We start from the raw sequence: 21,911 nt of genomic DNA, 5'->3' as shown, positions 1-21,911 counted from the left end.
AGATCAACCTCTCAATTTTTATCGGAATATGATTCTCTCATCTCCTATTACCATCCATTTCCATCTTATCATCTTACATTCTTCTTTTTATCTTATTTTCTATATAAAAAATTTAAAACAATATGTAGACGTGGCGTAATTGCAACCATTTAAATAGAAGGAGATGGAAGGAGAGAAAGATTAGGAAGGAAGAGAATCCTACTTTATTTTTATCCGTTGAAGATAGAAGATAAATTAACCATGAAGAAAACTTATCACTTTCGACCGAACGTTCATCTTAAATTCTGTGGCATTAATGTAAGCCTGAATATTAGTCCTTAATTAACCCTACACTGTGTTCATTACAGAATTACCCTGTCTCATTTGAAATTAGTGATGCCCATAGCTTAAGGGCTGCCTGTAAATAGAAGGGTCATGATGCCCAGCCAGCCCCTACCTTCCTACGGCCCCCTCCTGCATGGCCCAAGTATTTAAGTCTGAGATTTGATATGTGGGCAGCAGGGCAGGTGCCTTTCCTGTCTTACAAAGCTGCCCAAAGATGCAGATACCAATTCTAGCTCATGTCCTCTCAATTTGTCATCTTATTGACAGCTTTGCCGCTTAATATATGGAGAAAGGGATGCAAATTTCAAAAGGGGTTCTTGTAAATTGCATGGCCAAATTGGCATTACCTCACTTGTATGTGTACCACATTTGGGTACATGTCGCTTGCTTGCTTTACAATTAGCTTTTAGACAAAATGATTTTTGATATTGATGTCTCTTCATTTTGATTTTTAAGATTTAAAACCGATGAAAGTAATAATTTTGATTTTTTTATATAAAATCTCTGTTAAAGAAGAACTAAATGACAAAAATACAATCAGTGATTAAACAAAAGTTCAAGTATTTTTGTCATTTTTTTTTCTTATTTAACAAAAATTTGTCATGGAATGACTAAAGTGATTAATGGTGGACAAATTTAGGGAACAATTCTATCAATTTTAAATCTCATGGACCAAAGTGAGGAATTATGTCAATCTCATAGACAATTTTGGCCTAAAAGCCCTTTACAATTTCAATCTCCAGCAAATAATGGATAAAATTTTTAATGTGTTGAGAACATAGTTTGGTACATCAAGTTGCATAATACAAGTGGTTTGAAATTTTTTTTTCAAATATCTAACCACTTGTATTATAACATTTGGTGTATCGAATTGTGTGGCATACAATGCTCTCATTGTCCTAGAATGTGACTGTTGACTTGAGTTTGAGGAAGGTATTTTTGGACAGATGAATGATTGGCATTTTAATTGCAAAGGTTATATGTAGGACAGTCGGTGCGGTATTTTCTTTTTCTTTTGCTCGAAGCTTTTATCCTTTGAGCAAGGTTTTAACGACGCTACTTTAATCCCGAACATTTCAATTATTTCCCAACAATGGAGTTGTACTTATTATTCCTCAACAACAACAATAAAATTTCACCATACACAGATTAATACTTTAAATTAAAATGCCAACATTTAATTCAAAACAACCAGTCTCTTTTTTTTTCATTCAAGGTTGGAAATCCGAATCCTCAAAACCTGAGCCTAAGAATCAAATGATTTGAGCCGTTGAAATTTGATCTCACGGCTATAAACAGGGGACCCCTAAAAGTTATAATAATTATAGCTGTTTGATCAAATTTCAACGGTTCAAATTATTTGATCTTTAGGCTCAGTTTTTAGGGATCTGGAGAGGATCCAGGTTCCAAGGTTGGGGAGGAGGATACCGTACTAAACAATAGAATAAATATTACAAGCTACTTAACTTTTGGATCAAAAATCCTAATTCCAAAACAGCAAAATAGGAAAGGGATCTATTTAAATCTCTTCCTCCTAATCCATCAAGTTCAGTAATTCGGATCATTGAAATTTGATCTAAAGGTTACAAATAAGGGTCTACTTTAAAAGTTATAATAACTTTAACCATTTGATCAAATTTTTATGTTCCAAATTTTCGAACTTAATAGATTTGGAGAAAGGGAGATCCCTTTCCAGAAAAATAAATAAATAAATAAATAAAATCATCCAAATAAAAGTAGCAGATAAAAATCGTTGGAAAAAGGGTTGGTGCAGTGAGCAATTTGAGCTTCCAAGGCAGGCAATACTTCTCTAAGAAACCGGATCGAGCACGCGATCCGCAAGTGTTGCCATTGCCGTCGGTACTCGCAATTCCTGCCCACGTTCTTCATAACTACACCCACACGACTCATTTTCCATTTCTTCCCCACCTCTCTCTCTCTCTTCTCTCTCTTCTCTCTCTCCCTCTCCCTGCAAAATCTTTATCTTCGACGTTTCTGCTAATCAATTCAAATTATTTCTAATACCAGGTAACTCTCTCTCTCTCTCTCTCTCTCTCATTTGTTTGCTTTAAAGTTCTTATGGAAGATTGTTGCAATTTTCGGTAGACCCTTATTGTTTTCTGGATTTTGTAGGCCATTTTGCATATGAATCAGTAAGCTTCCATTATTTGCTTATATGGGTTGATTTGTTTTGTCGTAAATACGATGAATTGCAATCTCATTTGTTATGTATGAGCTTAAAGGGAGCTTCTTTCCCCTTCCCAACTGCTTGCTTTGAATTTGTCAAAATGTTAATTTTGAAATGTTAGCCATAAATGTTTCGATTTGGGTTTGTTTTGGTTATTCGTTATATCCTTTATGTGATGAGGATACGTATAAAAGTTTGAATATTATGGTCATATTGTAGTTTCGGAGTAAGAGTTTACACGATATTTCCAAAATAGTTGAATTAAATTCATTGAAGTGGAATTGGTTTTCCAGGTTCCAAATAAAATGTAATTCTGGTGTTGGAACTTTTGTGTGTGTGGAGAATGAAACTTTTGTAAGTGGCATTCGAATTTCTCTATCAATTTTCCGACGGAACGTTCACTTATTGTTTGTTTAAGATAAAACTGGAAATTGGTTGGACTCCTTGCTATGTTTGATTTGATGATGTAAAGTGTTGAAACTCCTACAGCCAGGATGAAAGTTTGTTTGTTTTTCATGTCTTTTTAATATCCCTACTTTACTTCGCGTTCGGATTTGATAAATATGCAATGTTTGATAACTAATCTAAGCTTAAACTTGTTCTTCTTCCTGGGTTGAGTCATATTAATTTGCTGCTCCGGTTATTGAGGTAATAGTTTGATTGGTTTTGGTTATTGTCATTGTTTTTCACCAGTGCACTTTTCTTTGCATCTTAATTTTCAGGTAAAAGCTAATTGTTTTTTATGGTGGGAATTACTCTCCTGGTGTAATCTTGCCTGTTCTTGATTCTTGGGTTCAGATGAGAACTTTGTCGATGTACTTTTCATCTTTATCGCAACTGCCTAGATCATGCAGTGTTTATAGTTTAGCTCATTTTTGGAGTGAAGGTTTTCCCAATTTGAGCAGGACTTGTGGATACAATTGTAGCCCTAAGCTACATGATTCCAGAATTTATGCGGTTGATGGAGGAAACAGTAGGAAATGGACTAGAAGATCTCTGACCACAAAAACAGAAGGAAGAAACAAGAGCCCCATAAAACTTAGGCGTGAAATTTTAGATGTAACGGTTTCAACAAGCGCTGCATTAAATATAAATAAAATGGAAACAAGTCAATACCAACAGACTCAACCCTTAGACTTTCGACAGGCAATTGCTCAGAATAAAGACTTAGCCGACTTAGTGACAGTTATTGTTTTCGATATTGAGACTACTGGGTTTAGCAGAGAGAAAGATCGAATCATAGAGGTTGCATTTCAAGATCTTGAAGGGGGTGAAAACAGTACTTTCCAGACACTTGTAAACCCTGAACGCAGTGTTCTAAATTCACATGTTCATGGAATTACAACCGATATGGTCAACAGGCCTGATGTTCCAAGGTAATCCTCCCTGACTGCTTTTTTACTTTCTAGAAACTTTTACTCTCATATAGGAATCAGCCGACTAGTACCTAAAGCCATCAATTTTGTTTATATGAGGCCTAATTATTCAGAAATATGTTGCATGCCGAGTGTTTTTTTTAATTGGAAATGCTCCAGGTTTTTCCTGCTGGGTTAAATTTGTTTTCCTAAAGTTATATGTAATGTTACAATCGGGCTGTGATAGCTGAGCAATTAGACTATGACAAGCAGAGGAAAATTCACTGAAGTTTCTTGGTTTGTGCATGTGCGCGCACAAGCACGGTACTGTTTTGGTTTTGCTGAATAATAAACCCGTGTATCTCAGTATTTTTCACTTGAAGGCTATGCTTGGATGAGGGCTTTTCTAGGGGTTGAGGATAAATTATCTAGAAAGCGTATGTGTGTGTGTGTGTGCATAACATGTACCAAGCTACATAGTAGAGTGCTACAAACCAAGGCCTACATGCTGGGTCCATATGTAAACCCGATGCATATTATTTTCTTTTCGAAGTACAAATTTACATGATATTTGTACTTCGACACACACACACACACACACATACGGAACCAACATGTAGGCCTTGGTTTGTAGCACTCTACGGCAAAGGTATGATAGAACCATTTGTTATGTACAAAGCATCTCAAGTTTGCTAGTGTATTTGTTTCTTGAAAGATTTAGGAAACAGTGTGTGTGTGTGTGTGTGTAACATGTACATAGTATAACCTTGTGAACATTTTAGGAAATTCTACTGAGTTTCTGTTGTGAATATCATGTAGGTTCAAGGACCTCTTACCAATCTTAGTCAAGTATGTCAAAAGCCGTCAAAAACCGGGAGGTTGTGTAATGTTGGTTGCTCACAATGCTCGTACTTTTGATGTACCCTTCATTAGAAGTGAATTCCTTCGCTGTTCCGTAGATATTCCTTCAACTTGGCTGTTCAGGGATACCATGCCTTTGGGACGTGAAGCAATGAAGTCTGAAGGTCAGTTTTTGTGGTTTCATGCTCAAGCCTGTGGAATGTGATTGATGAGATGTCTAAGCCTTTGAATTTATTTGTGAACAGGATCATCTTCAAGAAGTATATCGTTGCAAGCCCTTCGTGAGCACTTCCAGATTCCGTTGGATGGTACAGCTCACAGAGCCATGGCCGACGTGAAAGTGCTGTCAGCAGTTTTACAAAGGCTGACTTGTATTCTGAAACTCCCACTTTCTAGCCTTGTTGGAGAAGCTTTCTTAGCGTCGGAAGCTGGCACTGCAAAGAAAAAGGGTTCCAGATAGGCATGCTTCTGGTCATTACTGAAATACATTCTCGTAACCAATAATCAAAATGGTCTGGTGGCGTGGGATTCCTCTCGCAGAGCTTCAAGTCGGAGCTGTAGATTGCTCGAGGATCCTAACGGCACCTGCTAGGGTTTGGTCGAAAAAGAAAACAGCTGATCATTGTAACTGTAATACATTGTTGTTTCTAATAATTTATGCCCAGAATTTATTGAATGATTTCCTTATATCTGTATTGGATTTACTTAAAAAACTGTTGTAAATACACCAAATAACCCCATTTCATGTGGAACAACATTTTCGGCCCGTCGATCTTGCGCGGAAACGGAAGGATGCTTGTTTAGAACACCTATTTCTGTCAATCTACGTTTAGCGAGGAAACTCGGAATGAAAGGTTTGATTTGTAGACATTTGACGGTCAAGCTATGTAGATCTTGACTTCCTCTATGCTAAAGTTCGAATTCCACATCAATTTAGATTGGATTTAGGGCTGGTTTAGTATTGCTGTTTTTTGAAAAAAAAAAAAAAAAAAAAAAAGAAAAACTGCTTTTACTATTCTGTGAGAATAAGCAGCAAAGTGTTTGGTAAAAGCAGTATTATAGTGTTTGATAAACTTTTATGTAAAACAGATGTGAAAAAAGCTAGTTTTTCAAAGTTGAGTTTTGCAGCTTTGTGTTTTTGGTTTTTTTTCATCCAAAATTATGAAAAAAAAGCTGAAGCTGAATGTTTACCAAACATAAAAAAACTCTCAGCTTTTTTTGGTAGCAACTTTTTTCAGAATTACCTCAGTACCAAACTAGGGCTTAGAATACCGCTTCTCCACAAAATTCCTAGCTTGTACTACCATCACGTCGGGCTCAATTTGGAAGTCCCGCAACTTGAATTGCAGGCTTCATTTCAGCTGCGCCACAACACAATGTTCGAGGAATTGATTGTCGCACACCATTTTCCCGTTCCGCACACCATTGATTATTAGGGACATAAATCAACAAGGATGCGTAGAAGGAGAGGAGTGCAAAAATCATTTCCTATATCAACTCCGTACATATAAGCTGTACATGCAGAAAGTTGGGTGCTAAAAATTGATGTATTTCACTTTATTGAACGATCAAACATACAATGGAACAAATAAATGCCTCATCTTACACACGAGTTCTGGGGAATGAAAGCACAAAATCCCGGCAAATGAAAATCGGAAGAATCAACATATATCCCTTGGCGAAAACAAAACGCCCTTCCCATGTAGAACATGTATTTTAACCTCTATACAAATTCCGGGGCATTCATTCCCCAATGAATCATTACCCCTTCCCCTTCCCCTTCCCTTTTCCTATTAATACAGTAATACCCACAAATAGTCACTTGATGTGGTATATGTAACTAAGGCACTCCAAAACTTGTCTAATCTTCTACTATGGAGAGCATCTTTGCGCATTTAGAAGTCCGAAGGGAGGGTTATGACAACTAGTATGAAACCAAAATCTGGAATTGGAATCAACTGTCCTTTCGCTTGCAGATCAAAAGAATATCTCCTTGAGAATTAGGAGGACCAACATGACAAAGCACATGATAACGAGTATGCTAGCACACATCACCATTCCCCCTTGTTTTTGTGTTCTCTCAGCCTGTAAGCCCCATCCGTTAAACATAATATTCCATAGAACACAGTAAAGAATCTCAAAACAACATATAGATGAAGTATAATTATCAATGTAAGAAAGGGACCTTTTGCAATTGCTTGAGGCCCTCATCGACTGTACTTGCTACATTCTGGATGTTGTAGTCTATCCTATCAACAATAGTTCCCTGTTTGAAGAAAGATATCTAGTTAATGACTGATATTCTGACAAATATCAAGTATCGACAGGGCATGAATACTAACCTGGTCTATCACTAGTACTGCCAAATCCTTCATTATCTGAGCGAGCTCATTCACAGATTGCACAACCTATTGGAAAGAGAAAAGAGTATTTGTCAACTGTGAAAGATGCATGATCAAACACCGGTCAATGTAGAAAAAAAACGAAAAGATCTTCACTTGCCTGTTGGATCTCTCTTTCCCTTTCTGCTGTGACTGCCTCGTTTTTCTTTATCTTGGCCATCTGACGCTCATTAAACATCTGACAGGATATGTGTATTACTATCATACTATGTTCATCGATGGTAAAAAGTGTCTTAAAAATTTGATCACTCAACAACACTACAAATACCGGTATAGGGAATTTAGTGTCCTCATATTTGTCATGATTGACAAGATCTTGTCATCAAGATCTTAAGAAAATAGTTGTGAACTGGAGAGAAAGCTTACCATGTCATCCAAATCATCACCATCCATTCTCGATGTACTTCCATTTAGGTTCATCTCTAAATCATCCCCATCTTGACCCTGTATCACCAAAAAAGAAAAACAAAAGGAATGTGTGAAAATATATAACTAACAGTTTAACTAGTTTCCAATAACATGTCAGATCACACAGTTACCCTTGGTATACAAACTGAATGCATGAAAACACAATTCCAAGTTCCAAAAAGTATATGGAATATTACGTATGAACCAGATTATCAAGCCAAAGTAAGAACAGAATGTTGAACCAAAGCTATGATGTATAACAATCCACTGACTTGAATGGTTAAAAGGTAAAATTCTTTCCGCACCTCTGTTTGCTGCCTGAGTCGCTTCAAATAAGTTGACTGTTTCTTGCGAAGGTCCATTGAGAGGGTTTGAAGGTCAGTGGCAAGAGATCGCTGCAAAAGAAACATGCAGACATTAGCACTGCCCTTTGGAAATAGTTGAATTATATATAATGCCCCGCTCAAGAGTGTAACACTCTGGAATAAACCAGACATTACCACTGACCCTAAACTACTTTACTGAGCTGGCAAAAATATATGGTGACTTCTAATTCATACCTGCACATTTTTTCTAACATTTGAATCTTCAGAAGGCCCAGCTGCAGAAAGTCTCTGTAGTGTCTTCTCGGATTTCCTTATCAAATTAGTTATCTCTTGCGTAAGACTCTCAATCAAGCGTTGATCTTCTTTACCGTCTCCAAAAGAAGGCATTAAAGCCTTTGCATGAGCCTTAGTTAGCTCAGCCATTTTTACCCGTGCACGCTGCACATTTGCTGCTATCTCTTCAGATAGATCCACCCATGCTGGCGGTAGACCAACAGTAAGTGCACCACGACTGCAGCAATAGAAACACAATGACTTTCACATTTGAGAGATAAATGATAAAAACCCCATACTTGCACCCGATGCATTGGTTTTTTCTGTGCAGTGTAAGAATAAAAATGGATAACATTCCCCTGAAACCAAATTCATCCCCCAATTTCTTACAACAAATTTCAGTAATTACAAAATTCCCAAACTTACTAAAAGGCTTTCAACAACCTTCTTGCATAGCAGGGTCGAGGACCAAACCATTTCAGGTTCTCACATTGCAAACATATTAGAACTACCTCAACTATGAAAACCCACCAATCATAACGCTCCTATACAATGAATCATCTTTGTGGTCGCAGCTTTCAAAATCCTAAAAGTTCATCACTGCAAGCTCTGAATTGTACATTTGCATTGCACCCAATGATCATCCACCCGACATCGAACGCCTAAAACGTCAATGTCTCTGATCTAAAATAAACAACTATCCGGCCTTCAATTTTGGTATCTAAATATCCCAATTCAGTGTGACCTAATCTGCATTCAGCATACTTCAGTTTTAGGCTTCTTTCTTTCTCCACTACCTGAACCTTTCATTTCTTTTCTACTATTGATCTATGAAACCAAGCTAAACTTTAACTTAATTAAATCTTAAACACTTCAATTAAATCTTAAATTAAACAGAGCGGTCCAATTGACGGAGAGGGAAAGAGAGAAGGGAGGGACCTTGAATTGCCGGGATCCTCAGTACTGAGCGGGGCATAATTCCGGTTGGGATTCAAAAGCGAAGTGCTGACCAATTCAATGACCGGACCGCCACCGGAGCTCGTAGACGGCGAAGCGTAGGAGCTCGTGGGAGCGCGGACGCTCTTCAACGCATCCCTATACTTTCTGAAAACCAAGGTCCGATTCCTCGTCGCCATGGAAACTGAGCTCCTGATTCAGATTCGAACTGGACAATCACAAAATCTACGGATCCAACGGACGATCAGAGACGTTGATTTCGCGCGCGCCTTGACATGAAAAATTGATAAGGGAAATGGAGTGGAAAATATGAAGGGTCCTTCTTCTTCTCTCGGGCGGGTGGGGGCGGAGGTCACGTGATCGGAGATCCGGGGAGAGGGCGGCGCGGGCGGCGAGTCACGTGCTCCGGCGAATTTGGAATTTGTAGTTTTTGGTAGAGAGAGGTTGGGGGGTGTTGGAGTTGGTAACTTTGTAATTAAGGCTTCTTCGTCGGTTGGTTTGTAAGTTCGCCGGTGCTGTTTCAACTTCCAATTACGAACAACGTCTTCTTCCAGTTTGGGCCTGGGCCTCTTGGGCCTGAGCCTGAGGAATTGTAGAGTTTATCCCATTTTTGTGGAATGAGAGCTCAACAACCCAACAAGATCTTCTGATGATGATTCTAGAGATTCGTGAATCGTGTTCGTTCATTGTATATCGTACAGTTAGTTTTTAGTAAGTACTGTTAGTTTTTAGTAAGTACTGTTTATGTTTATTTTTATGTAAAAATATTTAAAGTGATTTCTTACCGTAGATGTACGATGAATAAACATAATTCACAGATTCCGGATCCTCACAAAGAGGATCCGGACCTCTCAACAACAATGTAGGAAGTTGTAATTCTCTATACCAAATAAAGAGTCTCAAGGACGAAAGTGGAATAACCCATAAAAGTTCAAGGCAAATTTGTAAATAATTTTGCTGTGAGTCTTTCTTATAAGGCCACGTGTCAAATCATGAAAACTACCCAAGTGAAAGTGGAGGTATTGAAAAGGGGAAGAAACTTACTCTGAAGGCACAGCTGAGCGACAAAGTCACAAACAAACAACGAGCTGTAAAACGGTGTGTGCCAGCCACCGAGAAGAGAACTCAGTATGCCAAGAATACGAGCCGATGTGCCAAATATTCTTCTGAATAACGAAAAACTTATATCATACAAATTATTATTGACATAAAATAACGTTATAATGATAAACCAATATACAAATTATTCTTCAATGTAAAAATTTACATGACACAAGTGCATCGCTATTTTACTGGCCATTTGTCATATTCACATTTTTACCTCTGTTGAATTCCATTCTTTCATCCTAACAGATAATTTAAAAAAAAAAAAAACTAAAAATACAAAAACTACAGAAATATACAGCGTAGAGAGAGAGAGAGAGAGAGAGAGAGAGAGAGTGATATTCCACAATTCAGTAGATATATATAGATAGAATCTGGTAGGAGAGATAAATTCATCCTCATTCCTTCTCTTCCTCCTCCTTCTTTCTCCAGAATCACCACCACCGCCACCGCCGTCGCCTTCGTCAACCATCGTCATCCTCAGCTTCTCCAGCTCAACCAACCCCAAAAGCTGATTCCTTTTTCCCATATCAACAATCTCATCAATTCTTCATTTCTAGGGTTTCTGAATCTGAGAAATCAGACCGAAAGGCGAATCGCACCCCCAAAGACCTTACCTTTTCGCTTATATTCGTAAAGGGTAGTTAGCTATGGACGGTGATTCCTGGAGCGCCCGTCTTTCTTCTGCCTCCCGGCGTTATCAATCCGCTCTTCAATCTCGATCTGGTTAGCTCACATTCATTTCTTTCCCATTTTATCATTCATTATTTATTTTTTTTCTCTGAATTTTTTTTGTTTCGTTTTGGATTTTTAGAGGAATTAGGCAAATGCTGCTGTTTGTTTTGTTTTTTTTTCCTCTAATTTTTGTAATAATCTGAGAAACATATATGGTATGGGAGAGAAATTAGAAAGCTTGGTTCTTTTTCTTTACCAAATATTATATTAAAAGTTGGAATTTTACAATTTCCCAAATTTTTATATCCGTTAAAATAAAATTAATGATAACAACATTTCACTAAGTTCAGCTGAATCCAACTGCTTGGGGTGTTATTTCTTTCTCGAGCTTTTGTATTACATCAGAATTTTGTGTTTTTCAATGGTGAAACCCCATCAATTGAGTTCTTCGTTTTTATGATTTTGCACCTATTGAAACATGGCAATGTGTAATGCAGATATGTTCATGGGGTTTGAAGAAATTGATGGGGATGATGATATAAGGGAGGAATTTCCATGCCCGTTCTGCTCCGAATACTTTGACATTGTCGGATTGTGCTGCCACATTGATGAAGAGCACCCAGTGGAGGCAAAAAATGGGGTATGAATCCTTTTCCATATCTATCAATACTGAATTTCTCTAAACTTTCATCATGGTTTGGTGCATATAACTTGAAATTAGTATGCCACTTGATGCTGAAATTTTAACTTTTCTTAAGAGTCTATTGCATGCTTTGTTTTATAAAGAAGTATCCAAGCATCACTTTAGTAGGCGAAAACTGCCACGACAACCTTTGGCCAGAAAATGATTGGATTCAAAGCCAGTTGGTTTCTGAATATTAAGGGAATCTTGTTGGTTCCAGTTTCTTATAAAGTTGGATTTTGCCCTTGAAGAATTGATTTCAGTGCTTTCTTATTGATATGCAAGGTTGTGATGTGGTGGGAAAAGTGGGAATTAGGTAGCTGGTCAAGTTATGTAAACTTGCTAAGATATTCCATTTGTTGGATGTTACATTTTTCTTATTTTAATGAGAATGGGTTTCCTTGGAGCTCAATCTTACTAAAAAGGAATGTTGTTTTCTGCAGGTATGTCCGGTTTGTGCAATGAGGGTGGGGGTTGATATGGTTGCGCACATTACCCTACAACATGGAAGTATATTCAAGATATCCTTTTCATTGCAGTTGACATCTGTTGCAGATGTTATGTGTTATCTTTTTCTGTCGTAATCAACTTTGTCGTTAAATGCAAATTTATTAGCATTCCACATGACATCTGTTTTTAAATAACTTTTCTATCATATATGCTTACGGTATTGTTCGAGTCCTTAATGGTTTAAACTGGTAATTTATAATTTCTTGCATGAAAACATGCTCCATTATTCCCACAATTCTGATTGAAGATTACGAGGTCTCTCGTAAGGCATTTTTCTTTTGGTTTCATCGTACTGATCAGATTTATGATTTCTCCAAATGCTTGAATTCCTTAACTAGTAATTACATGCAACGCAAGAGGAAGACAAGGAAAAGTGGAGCTCATTCAACTCTATCTTTGTTGAGGAAAGAGCTGCGAGAAGGAAATTTGCAGTCTCTTTTTGGGAACTCTTCCTGTTTACTTTCCTCCTCCAATGCAGCTCCTGATCCATTGTTGTCACAATTTATTTTGCCTATGGCAGATGATTTTGTTAGTATGCCACCCTTCTCAACTGAAACAAGCTCAGCCAAGAAAAGTTCAGATGAGAAAGTTTCAGAACGGTACGTTAATTAATCTTAAAATTCCTTTTGATGGGCACGTAAAGCCTATGTTCCTATCTTGCTATAGTTCTGATCCTGTAACCCTTGGTCAAGCTGAATGCCTAAAGGGTCATGATTTCTTGCCAAATCTCCTTTTATGTATAAGAAGTTTGGACAAGGGTTGGTCTTGTTGGTTGGACACAATTTCAATTTCATACACTATTTAGGCACGAACGATTGCATAGATATTGTCAAATTTCTACAAAGAGCATGCTATTCTGCCTTTCTGGTTTTCCCCTCGTTATGCTTCAGTGTCGTAGGTCTAATACATTTGTTTGGTCACAGAAATGTCCAGTCGCCTCCTCTGTCCATCAAGGATAAGGAAGAGAAGACGAAAAGGTGTGCGTTTGTTCAGGGGATGTTGTTGTCCACCATTCTTGACGACGGTTTATGAATTTCCTCATGGCGCCGCTGCAGGAGTGAACGTTTTCACAACCGAGAGCGAAGTCCGTTGCATTCTGTGGTTGGTTTGTAGCTGATAGTAATTCCCAAATGGTTATTGAGCACAAGGAGTGTGTGGAATAAGTTGTAGGAATTTCAGTGTAATTACGTTGGCATGTGAACTTTAGTTTTATAGGCCTCAACAGAACTCTCGTCAATTGTTGTTTTCAGGTCGTTTTTCAGTTCTTTTTAAAAGGGAAAAAAAGAAAAGAAAATAACTACCTTTCATTCAATGCTTCTCTCTCAAAACCCCCTTTAGCATTTTGTACGGATCTTTGTTCTTCCATCGCAAATGTAAATTAGGTCAGTTGATCAAGGCGCCTGCCGCTTGCACACGATCAATATTCCTCACTTCATAAAGTAGTTTGAAATATCGTTTTGTCATTTTTGTTCAATTAATTGACCAATACATAGACGAACAGTGAGCGAAAATGGTGAGAAAAGTAGGAGATCCAATGTATCTAACCGTGGACCACAGTTAATGGCAGGATCATAATTTGGCTGTTTGTTTTGGTGAGGTGCAGTCAATCTCCACCCGCCTACCAACCAGAAAACAAATGGCCCCTTAAATATTTATAATTGGGAAGGGGTCATGGGAGGGTGTGAACATAATTGAAGGATATGTGACATATGGACCCAGTTCCTTTGTATTCATACAGTTGTTGAAGAAAAGGACCCGTTGGATATATGTGAAGTGCGATGCTAACAACATACTTTTTTTAATTTTCGGTAGTCAGATCGAATGAATTGAAGAAGATTCAAATGACATAAATTAGTCATTTAGTATTACGGTCTAATGGTATTCCTCTTCCCTTGTAAGTGAGAGGTCTTAGGTTCGATTATCGCCACAAAAGAATTTGAACCACATTATTGATAGCTCATTGTGAGATTAAACTCACCCTTTCATTTAATGTAGATAATATCGTTTGTTAAAAAAGAAATGACATGAATTAAAACGGAGTGTGGATAAGGTAAAAATAGATGTTTGGATATCACTAACCTATGTAAATAGCGTAAGAAAGCCATGTTTATCGCTTTTGCAAATTATAATTTGACACATGTTTTTTCACAATTACAAAAAAGTATGTTTTTGCACACGGCAAACTGTAATCATTTTCTTATATGCAAAGAGCCAAGCATCTTTCATAATTGAAAATATAACTTTCCCCCAAATTGTGAAAAGATTAGTGGGATTGACATGTCAATTTGTACTGGAAAGGTGAAGTAGTGGAGGGCTGAGTCGGATGCAAACAAAGGGCTAGCACAGAAGGCTAAAAAAGGCTGGTTGGTGATGATTGAAAAAAAACTGTTTCTGTTTTAATGTGAGAATAAACTTATTTATATTCACGTTTTTAACTTTTTTTTAATCTAAAATTGTGAAAATAAGCTGTTTTTAAACATTTACCAAATACTTTTTAGAACTCGGTTTCTTTTTTTTTTTTTTTTTTTTTTAATTATACCCACTTTTTATAAAAGTGATCAATTCTAATTCACCCACTGCGGCTTTATAATTACCCCAAGCATCATTCTTCCCAAACAGTACATGCATAAATAACTTCCAGTAAAAAGAAAGAGAAAAAAAAAAAAAGACTTTAGCTAAAATAGTATGTCATAACTCCGCACTTTAGTCATTGAGATTTAAAATCGATAAAAATGATCCTAAAATTGTACAGCCCGTCAATCATTTTGATCATTCTATGAATAATCTCTGTTAAATAGAAGAAAACCAATTCAAGTGGAGAGTTAATTGACAAAAATAATCTCAATTTAATGGAAACTCTTCACTGCAACACAAATGATTGACTGTTGACAATTTCAGTAACCACTTCTATCAATTTTAAATTTGGACCAAAATGAGGCGTTATGCCAAATACTATTTTGGCTAAAAAGCCTAAAAAAATTTGGACAAAGAAAGAACCGTTAAGAAAACATCTAAAAATAGCAGAGACAGCTAGGAATAATCGCAGCCAAGGAGCAAAAATGGAAAGTGATAAATACGTAGCAATTTAATATATTTGGATCAGCCTAAATCTAAAAAATTAATGTAAAAATGGGATTAAATAAGAATAATGGAGTCTTGTGTGACTTGAAGACTTCAGTGCTAGTTAAATCTATGAACTAGCTAAAAAATTATGGTCTAAAATTCCTAACAAAAAAAGGATCGACGGGGAGGGGAAGGAGCAAAAAGACGCGTGTTGCGTCGAGGATCCTCAATACCTAGAGAGCTAAACTCAACCAGTGTTGGAGTTTGGTATCGAGGATCCTCTTTACGACTTCCCCTACAAAAGATTCGAAACAAGATGAACAGCAACCTCTCATCAGACTTGTCATTCCACACGCTGTTAATTCAATGTGGGAGCAGGTTGATGGGGGAGGAATCAGAACTACCTCGTTGCTTCTGTGCTGGTGTCCGCACGCAGCCAAGACAGTGTGTGTCGACCTCATTGCTATGTCATTGAAAGTATCTTTGTCTGAAACACAGGGATACAAAGAGTTAGAACATTTCGACTAGCAGCGTAGATCATAGGCGCCTAGCATGAGAATCATAATTCGTAAGGATAAGCGGGCGGATTCAGATCAAAGGTATTTTCACATTTCAACGTAGAAATGCTGAGTCTGAATCGGTCCAAAATGAACTAGGTGATGTTTACATACAAGCATACAAATAAGTTGAAAGCTTGGCATACCTAGATCAACATCTCGGGACAAATTATCCAAGCGGTTTTTCACCATCACTTTCAGTTTTTCCTTTGCTAGGTGAAAGCCACTCTGTTCTATAGCTGTATTAGGGGACACACCAGCATCAGATCCACTAATATTTGGTCTACTGCTTAAGTGATGGAATTGACCGTAATTTGGTACTGAGTTCATCCCGGTAAGTTCAGGCCATAATGCTCCATTTAGAGATCTATCGGCAGATGTAGTAGTTGGATCCTCGATTGCTTGCCTTCTCTGAGGGGTTGATGCTGATGAATTTAAGAAATCAGTACTCAAATTATCTGGCACTAGTGCTAAATGATTGTCTTGTAATCTCTCCTCAAAGAATGTGTGATAAGCTGCCTCCATCTCGTCTGTCCTGGTATGTTGGACTGTCATTTCCCTCGCCTGAGCAGCTTGAGAGTTTGAGAAATCATTACTCAGATTATTGGATGAGTTCCTCTCATTCATACTGGCCATATAAGTCGTCCTGTTAAGATTAAGGAGTTGTTGAATATGACGCTGTATTAAGCGTCTCCCTGATAGAGTTGGTGCTGCAGCCCCAGATAACGGGGAAGGTGCTTGAAAACCTCCAACAGGAATTCTTGGGGAAAATCCTTGAGTGAATTGTGGACAAGGTGAGGACACCACATTAAGGTCTATCCCTTCGTCAAAATATACAGCAGGTGATGGTCTATTAGACAGAATGTTGTTTGTAGTTCTTTGATCAGACGACCAACCCTGAGCCTGTGAACTTGAGGATCCCATAGCTACAGGTCTACAACCCTCACAGTACCAATTACCATCAGGTACTTCTCGACCAAGACCAACACAAAAGGTGTGAGCAGGTGAATCACATATATCACACAGTAGCATGAGGCCATCTTCCCCTCCTTCGTGGCATTCTGTACAGATCACATTCTCATAAGGGTCGAGATAACTCCTGAGTTCTTCTTCTGTTGGTTGATAGACCTGCATAAAGAAATAAACCCATTTTGAACAAGCAAACAGAAAATTGAAGAAGAAGCAAACGGAATGCAAGAAAAAACATGACATAACAAATAAACGATAAGGTACCTGATCACGCTCAGGGACCTGTATCACCACTTCTCTCAAATCAATTCCTGTCGTAGATCTTGCAGGCTTACTAATTGTCTTAAACCTTTGCTTGCACAAAGGGCAACGAGATTCCACTTTTCCCCATTCCATGATGCATGCAAAACAAAAATAATGAGTGCAACAGTCTAATGTTCCCCTCACTCTTCTTTTATCTTCCTCGGTAAAACAAATTCCACAGACCTGCTTTACAACGTCAACCTTCACTTGTTCAATCTTCTCTTTGCCCTTCCTTTTAGGAGGCTTTCTTGGCAGCTGTACAAGTGTATCCTCCGGAAGGCTAGTAGGCACTGATGAGCTTCGCAAATTAGTTTCCAATCTTTCACACAACTCCTTGGCTTCTCGTACTTGCTCTCTCTCTTCCTCGGAGATGGTGTAGTCAAAATCAGATGCTCCAGAAGGCACAAAATCTGAATCTGAAGGTACGGACATTCTCCTCCTTTTCCTAACCCTTTTTTTCTCATTCGTTACTCTCATGGGCACAATACTATCAATAAAATCACTATCACTTTCAAGTTCATCATCCCTTCTTGCCTTCCTCCCCATCGCCTGACTCGTTCTACCTTTGTTTCTCAAAGGCTTCTTTAAAGCCATAGATTTTCTTCTTTTTTCACCTCTTACAGAATGACCCTTTTTCTTCAACTGCCGCTTGCCCAGTTTCCCATTAGTTTTCTTCTTTTTCACCACTTGTTTTTCTTCCACCTCTGAAAATTCATCTTCATCTGGTGTAAATTCCTCATCGTCATCATCATCTTCATCATTATAATCCTGATCCTCCACCTCACGATATGCAATCATTCTCCTCTTTCGTAACGGTTTAACCCCATTTTTCTGCCGACCAGAAAAACCATTTCGGACTTTTGACCTGATTCCCTTCCTAACCGGTTTCACTTCCTCTTTGTCTTCTTCCTCCTCCTCCTCCTCCTCCTCCTCCTCCTCCTCCTCCACAATTAAACCAGCAGAACCCCTTTTCGCTCTTGATCTACTGTTCTTCCTCACCTTGTTCACTTCCTCCTCCTCTTCCTCCTCGTCCGCAAAACTCCCAAAGCTGTCTTCTGACGCATCTCCATCCAAAGAAGAACAGTAATCCTCCTCTAAATCCTCAGAAACTTCATTTTCTTCCCCCGAAATCACATAATCCTCATCCGAATCATCGGAACCCTGATACTTTGACGGAATCCTTGCCTTGATTTTTCGCTTGGAACTAACCTTCCCTCCCTTTACCATCTGTTCCTCGCACCCAAAAATCCACATATTAAACCAAATTTCAGATTCACAAAACAAATCAAATTACAATCTTTCCTCAATCTTTTTTCTATTTCCTAACACCGATCTGCTGTTTCTTGCATTAAAATTAAAAAATTAAAAAACCTAGATTTTCTTTCCTACAAATTCTTTTCAGTTACACCAAATTCCTTGAACAAAAAAATCCACCAAGAACCTCCATTTTAAAATATCTCCTCTCCCATTTTTTTTTTCCATATTTTTTTTTTCAGCTAAAGTTTATCCAAATTACCAATAAAAATTCAACAAATATAACAAATTCCCAATTCAAGAATCAAATCCCTTGAAACTTATCAACAAAAACACATCCTCAAAAACTCAAATTAAAACCAATCAAATTCCATACAAACACACACATAAAATACACCTATATATACAACCACAAAATACAAAACATACAGAAGAACAAAAAAATTCTAGAGAGAGAGGGTGTGTGTGGTGGTGGGTACCTGAGAGAGAAAGCGAGCACCGGAAATAATGGAAAATGGTCCGAAATGCTTCTGTTTCTCCTCTCTCTCTCTCTCCTCTCGAGAGCATTACAAAAAACAAATAATGCGAAAACATATAAAACGTGAGAGAGAGGGGAACAGAAAACGTTGCTTCTTAACGGCGTACGCAAGTTGGATGCTTCCTTTTCTGGAGTTACGGAATTGCCCTTCTGCTTTCCGGGCCGTTATTCGTAATTTCGTACAGGCATGGATGGATTTGGTAGGTTTTTGGTAGATTTTGGTTTCACTGCGTACGTAGGACAGGCTTGAAAGATTTGATTGGCTGTTAACCCTAAAACGACTAGAGTCCGGATCCTCCTTATGAGGCTTCTAGAGATCTGTTCATCGTACATCGTACATCATATGATCAGCATGGATCTTAGGATCCTCACTAAAATGATCTGGATTCTTTTGAAAATACCATCCCCAAATGACTTACTTTTTCATACGATATTAGTTTCAAATTTTTTTAAAAATTAATATAAATTATGTCATAAAATTATAGGTAAATGTGATCATAATTTCAAGCTAATATTTCATCTGTAAAATATTGTTATGTCATACATGAAGTTATTGTTTTGTTGTCATGTTAAACTTTCGTTGCATATTGTCAAATTAGTAATTAGTTGACAAAGTGACAGATGTGGGGTCGAATGCTCATAATGAGCAAAGTAAAATAGAGATGGGAAAGAATGAATATCTAAATAAAAATTCTTTGTTGCTCTAAAAGTATTTCATATTTCGAACTTTCTAACCATTAGATCATATTTTTTATGATTTTAACCAAAGATTTAACGGTTAAATAACTCATAATATTTGATACTCTAGAATACCATAAAAAAATTCCATTTCTATAAAACCAACTGGTCGTACCAAAATTGTGCTAAGCTCCACCATTACAACTCGCATTTTCTTGTATTCTGGTAAACGCTAAAAAAAGGTCAAGATTATTTCTTATCTCGTCTAAGTAAGCATGCCCGTTAAGAATCAAAATTATTTCTCTTTACATGGCTCTTTCCCATTAAAAAGAAATTAATTTTTTTTGCAAATCATAATTCGACATATAAAATTATTCATTAAAAATATATAAAAATATAAATTTATACACGTGTAGCAAACTGTGACTGATAGCACAATAAAAATGACAACTTTGAATGTAAAGGTTAAGTATTTTCCATTCTATCTTAAGCAACATAATTTTGTAAATTGAAGTGACCAATTGAGTTCACAATTTCACATACAAAGATACATTTTGAAACGTCCAAATCGGATGGAGAATCATAACCTGAAATACTACATTTACAAATAAATTTATTTAGTAATAAAGTTAAAGAGTTAATTAATTAGTTTTTATTGGTTTCTTTATTTTATTTTCCCATCATTATTGTTGTTAATTAAAGGGTTTCTTTTTTTAATTGGTGATCCCCCCACTAAAATGTGTGGTAAGCTCCACCATTAGAAATTGGACAATGATCCTCTTCGGATCATCTTTACGGGGATTCGGAGGATCAATCAATCGTATCCGTTCATCGTATATTGTGCCGTCAATTTTTATTAGGTATTATTTATTTTTAATTTTAAATAAATAATTTTTAACTGTATGATATACGATGAACAAATATGATTGATTGATCATCTGAATCTCTACAAATAGGATCTGGTGAAGATCCTATTCCTTAGAAATTTGCCGAATAAGGAAATGCACCGAATAATTATAAGTCTAATCACAAAATGACATGGACCTACAGCTTAGGCAAGGTACGCACTGCCATTTGTTTTCTAATGCTTTGTTGGTGTGGAATGTGGATTCATTATCTTAGGGCTTGTTTAAAAGCGTTTTTGAACTGTCCGAAAATGCTATTAGAGAAAATGTTTTTCAGTTTCAAAAACACTTGAAGTGCTTTTCTAGGTTTCATTTGCATTTTTATTAAAGATTGATTCCAAATTTTTTTTTTTTATCAAAAACATTTTCAACCATTTTAAAAGCACTTTCCAAACGAGCCCTTAACTTTTCCCCTCATAAGTCAACCATTTCTTTTTAATCTCCACATGTTCATTTGACATAACACTGATTGCAGCATGGTATCGTCGATTTTCCGCTTACAAGAACCATTAGAAAAAAAATTGCATTTATTGGAAAATATTATGGGGTCTGATTTGTCAAGTGCTTAATGCTTTTAACTTCTAAGCTTATGGAATTTCGACCATTCATGCTCAATTAATGGTAAACATTGTGTTTAGTGGATAAACCCACACACTATATATGTCAATTAGGCTTATAATTAGCGGTTGGGCTTTGAAAGACATACTTGAACTTGAATCCAACCAACATTGGACCTATTGCAAAGGTAAGAGTGAAGCTTGGGCTTGAGATACCAAATTTGGGTTTTGATCAATGTTTTTGTGGGTTAGCAGTTGAACTGTTTGTTTGGGCCTTTCATCTTATTGGTCTCATTTTGTTTTTTTCAAGGAAGTGATTTTCGTATTCTCTTTAACTTGTTACAATTCTCTGCTTAATTATGTTTCTTGAGTCCTCTTTCATTTATTCAAGCCCTTGTTCACTTCTTATAACATTTTCTTTTTGGTTTCTGCACTCTCTTCTTTGAATCCATTGGGAAGGGAATTCAAATTTAAAGTTTCTTTGAGCTTTCATAAGTTAAGGATCACTAGGGCAAGAACTAATTGATCCAATCATACGAGTTTAGAGCATCTCTAACAAACAATTTTGTTAAATTTTGCTAGTTTAGAGGGTGAATAGTGTCGAAAAACTACTTTAGCTAGTCTCTAATTTTTCATATCCAACCACACTCTATTTTAACAAACTTTGAATATTTTAAATCAATCATTTCAAAATGAAAAAAATCCAGCACACTCATTTTCTAAAACCACCTCCTTTTTATTTTCTTTTCTCCTTGGCTCATAGATCCACCCTCGAGTCAGCTGACGATGCGTTTTTTAGATTTAGCTCTTTAAAATAAAATTTTAGTGGTTTTACAACTTTTGTTGGAGATGCTCTTAAGTTCGCCATATATATATATTTAAGTTTCTAAAAGCCTAGAAGACACTTATATCAAATATCTTATTGTTTTACAATATTTTGAAGCATGACAATTGGAATCAATCACCTTTCTTCAAGGTTTAACAACTCATCGACTTCCCTTTTTCCCCCACACATGATATGA

The 21,911-nt window shown here is 37.0% G+C and overlaps 4 protein-coding genes across 4 annotated transcripts; 2 read left to right on the top strand and 2 right to left on the bottom strand.

Annotated features, from left to right (window-relative positions):
• The first annotated feature begins 2,084 nt into the window (after positions 1–2,084).
• On the top strand, positions 2,085–5,404 carry LOC125470047 (exonuclease DPD1, chloroplastic/mitochondrial-like). The gene is made up of 4 exons (XM_048568449.1): positions 2,085–2,352; positions 3,235–3,888; positions 4,687–4,892; positions 4,974–5,404. The coding sequence occupies exons 2-4, from the start codon at positions 3,311–3,313 to the stop codon at positions 5,186–5,188; spliced, it is 999 nt and encodes a 332-aa protein (XP_048424406.1). The 5' UTR covers positions 2,085–2,352; positions 3,235–3,310; the 3' UTR covers positions 5,189–5,404.
• An 852-nt stretch (positions 5,405–6,256) lies between these two features.
• LOC125470045 (syntaxin-43-like) lies at positions 6,257–9,734 on the bottom strand. The gene is made up of 8 exons (XM_048568447.1): positions 9,077–9,734; positions 8,099–8,375; positions 7,844–7,933; positions 7,497–7,574; positions 7,231–7,308; positions 7,071–7,136; positions 6,914–6,994; positions 6,257–6,813 (listed from the first exon to the last, which is right to left on the bottom strand). Exons 1-8 carry the CDS (start codon positions 9,271–9,273, stop codon positions 6,706–6,708), a joined length of 975 nt encoding a protein of 324 aa, XP_048424404.1. The 5' UTR covers positions 9,274–9,734; the 3' UTR covers positions 6,257–6,705.
• Positions 9,735–10,663: 929 nt separating this feature from the next.
• Positions 10,664–13,377, top strand: LOC125470046 (protein DEHYDRATION-INDUCED 19 homolog 3-like). Its single transcript, XM_048568448.1, has 5 exons — positions 10,664–10,924; positions 11,371–11,513; positions 11,999–12,076; positions 12,411–12,664; positions 12,989–13,377. Exons 1-5 carry the CDS (start codon positions 10,849–10,851, stop codon positions 13,095–13,097), a joined length of 660 nt encoding a protein of 219 aa, XP_048424405.1. The 5' UTR covers positions 10,664–10,848; the 3' UTR covers positions 13,098–13,377.
• A 1,750-nt stretch (positions 13,378–15,127) lies between these two features.
• LOC125470044 lies at positions 15,128–17,957 on the bottom strand. Its single transcript, XM_048568446.1, has 3 exons — positions 16,919–17,957; positions 15,832–16,813; positions 15,128–15,615 (listed from the first exon to the last, which is right to left on the bottom strand). Exons 1-3 carry the CDS (start codon positions 17,753–17,755, stop codon positions 15,362–15,364), a joined length of 2,073 nt encoding a protein of 690 aa, XP_048424403.1. The 5' UTR covers positions 17,756–17,957; the 3' UTR covers positions 15,128–15,361.
• Between the last annotated feature and the right edge of the window lie 3,954 nt (positions 17,958–21,911).

The sequence above is a fragment of a genome, unplaced genomic scaffold (assembly GCF_019419815.1).
Source record: "Pyrus x bretschneideri cultivar Hongxiangsu unplaced genomic scaffold, Pyrus_bretschneideri_v1 Contig48, whole genome shotgun sequence".
Lineage (NCBI taxonomy): Eukaryota > Viridiplantae > Streptophyta > Magnoliopsida > Rosales > Rosaceae > Pyrus > Pyrus x bretschneideri.
Note: the sequence above shows the minus strand (reverse complement) of the source record. Positions and strands in the feature narration are given on the sequence as shown.

What these genes read in the sequence shown, in the direction of transcription:
- LOC125470045 (XM_048568447.1), bottom strand. Translation starts at nt 9,273, where the DNA reads ATGGCGACGAGGAATCGGACCTTGGTTTTCAGAAAGTATAGGGATGCG. An exon ending in GAGGATCCCGGCAATTCAAG is followed by an intron (nt 8,376 to 9,076) that starts GTCCCTCCCTTC and finishes CTATTGCTGCAG; the next exon opens with TCGTGGTGCACTTACTGTTG. An exon ending in GACTCAGGCAGCAAACAGAG is followed by an intron (nt 7,575 to 7,843) that starts GTGCGGAAAGAA and finishes TTGGTGATACAG; the next exon opens with GGTCAAGATGGGGATGATTT.
- LOC125470047 (XM_048568449.1), top strand. Translation starts at nt 3,311, where the DNA reads ATGAGAACTTTGTCGATGTACTTTTCATCTTTATCGCAACTGCCTAGA. An exon ending in AACAGGCCTGATGTTCCAAG is followed by an intron (nt 3,889 to 4,686) that starts GTAATCCTCCCT and finishes AATATCATGTAG; the next exon opens with GTTCAAGGACCTCTTACCAA. An exon ending in TGAAGCAATGAAGTCTGAAG is followed by an intron (nt 4,893 to 4,973) that starts GTCAGTTTTTGT and finishes ATTTGTGAACAG; the next exon opens with GATCATCTTCAAGAAGTATA.
- LOC125470046 (XM_048568448.1), top strand. Translation starts at nt 10,849, where the DNA reads ATGGACGGTGATTCCTGGAGCGCCCGTCTTTCTTCTGCCTCCCGGCGT. An exon ending in AACATGGAAGTATATTCAAG is followed by an intron (nt 12,077 to 12,410) that starts ATATCCTTTTCA and finishes ACTAGTAATTAC; the next exon opens with ATGCAACGCAAGAGGAAGAC. An exon ending in GATGAGAAAGTTTCAGAACG is followed by an intron (nt 12,665 to 12,988) that starts GTACGTTAATTA and finishes GTTTGGTCACAG; the next exon opens with AAATGTCCAGTCGCCTCCTC.
- LOC125470044 (XM_048568446.1), bottom strand. Translation starts at nt 17,755, where the DNA reads ATGATTGCATATCGTGAGGTGGAGGATCAGGATTATAATGATGAAGAT. An exon ending in AGGTCCCTGAGCGTGATCAG is followed by an intron (nt 16,814 to 16,918) that starts GTACCTTATCGT and finishes TTCTTTATGCAG; the next exon opens with GTCTATCAACCAACAGAAGA. An exon ending in GTCCCGAGATGTTGATCTAG is followed by an intron (nt 15,616 to 15,831) that starts GTATGCCAAGCT and finishes CCTGTGTTTCAG; the next exon opens with ACAAAGATACTTTCAATGAC.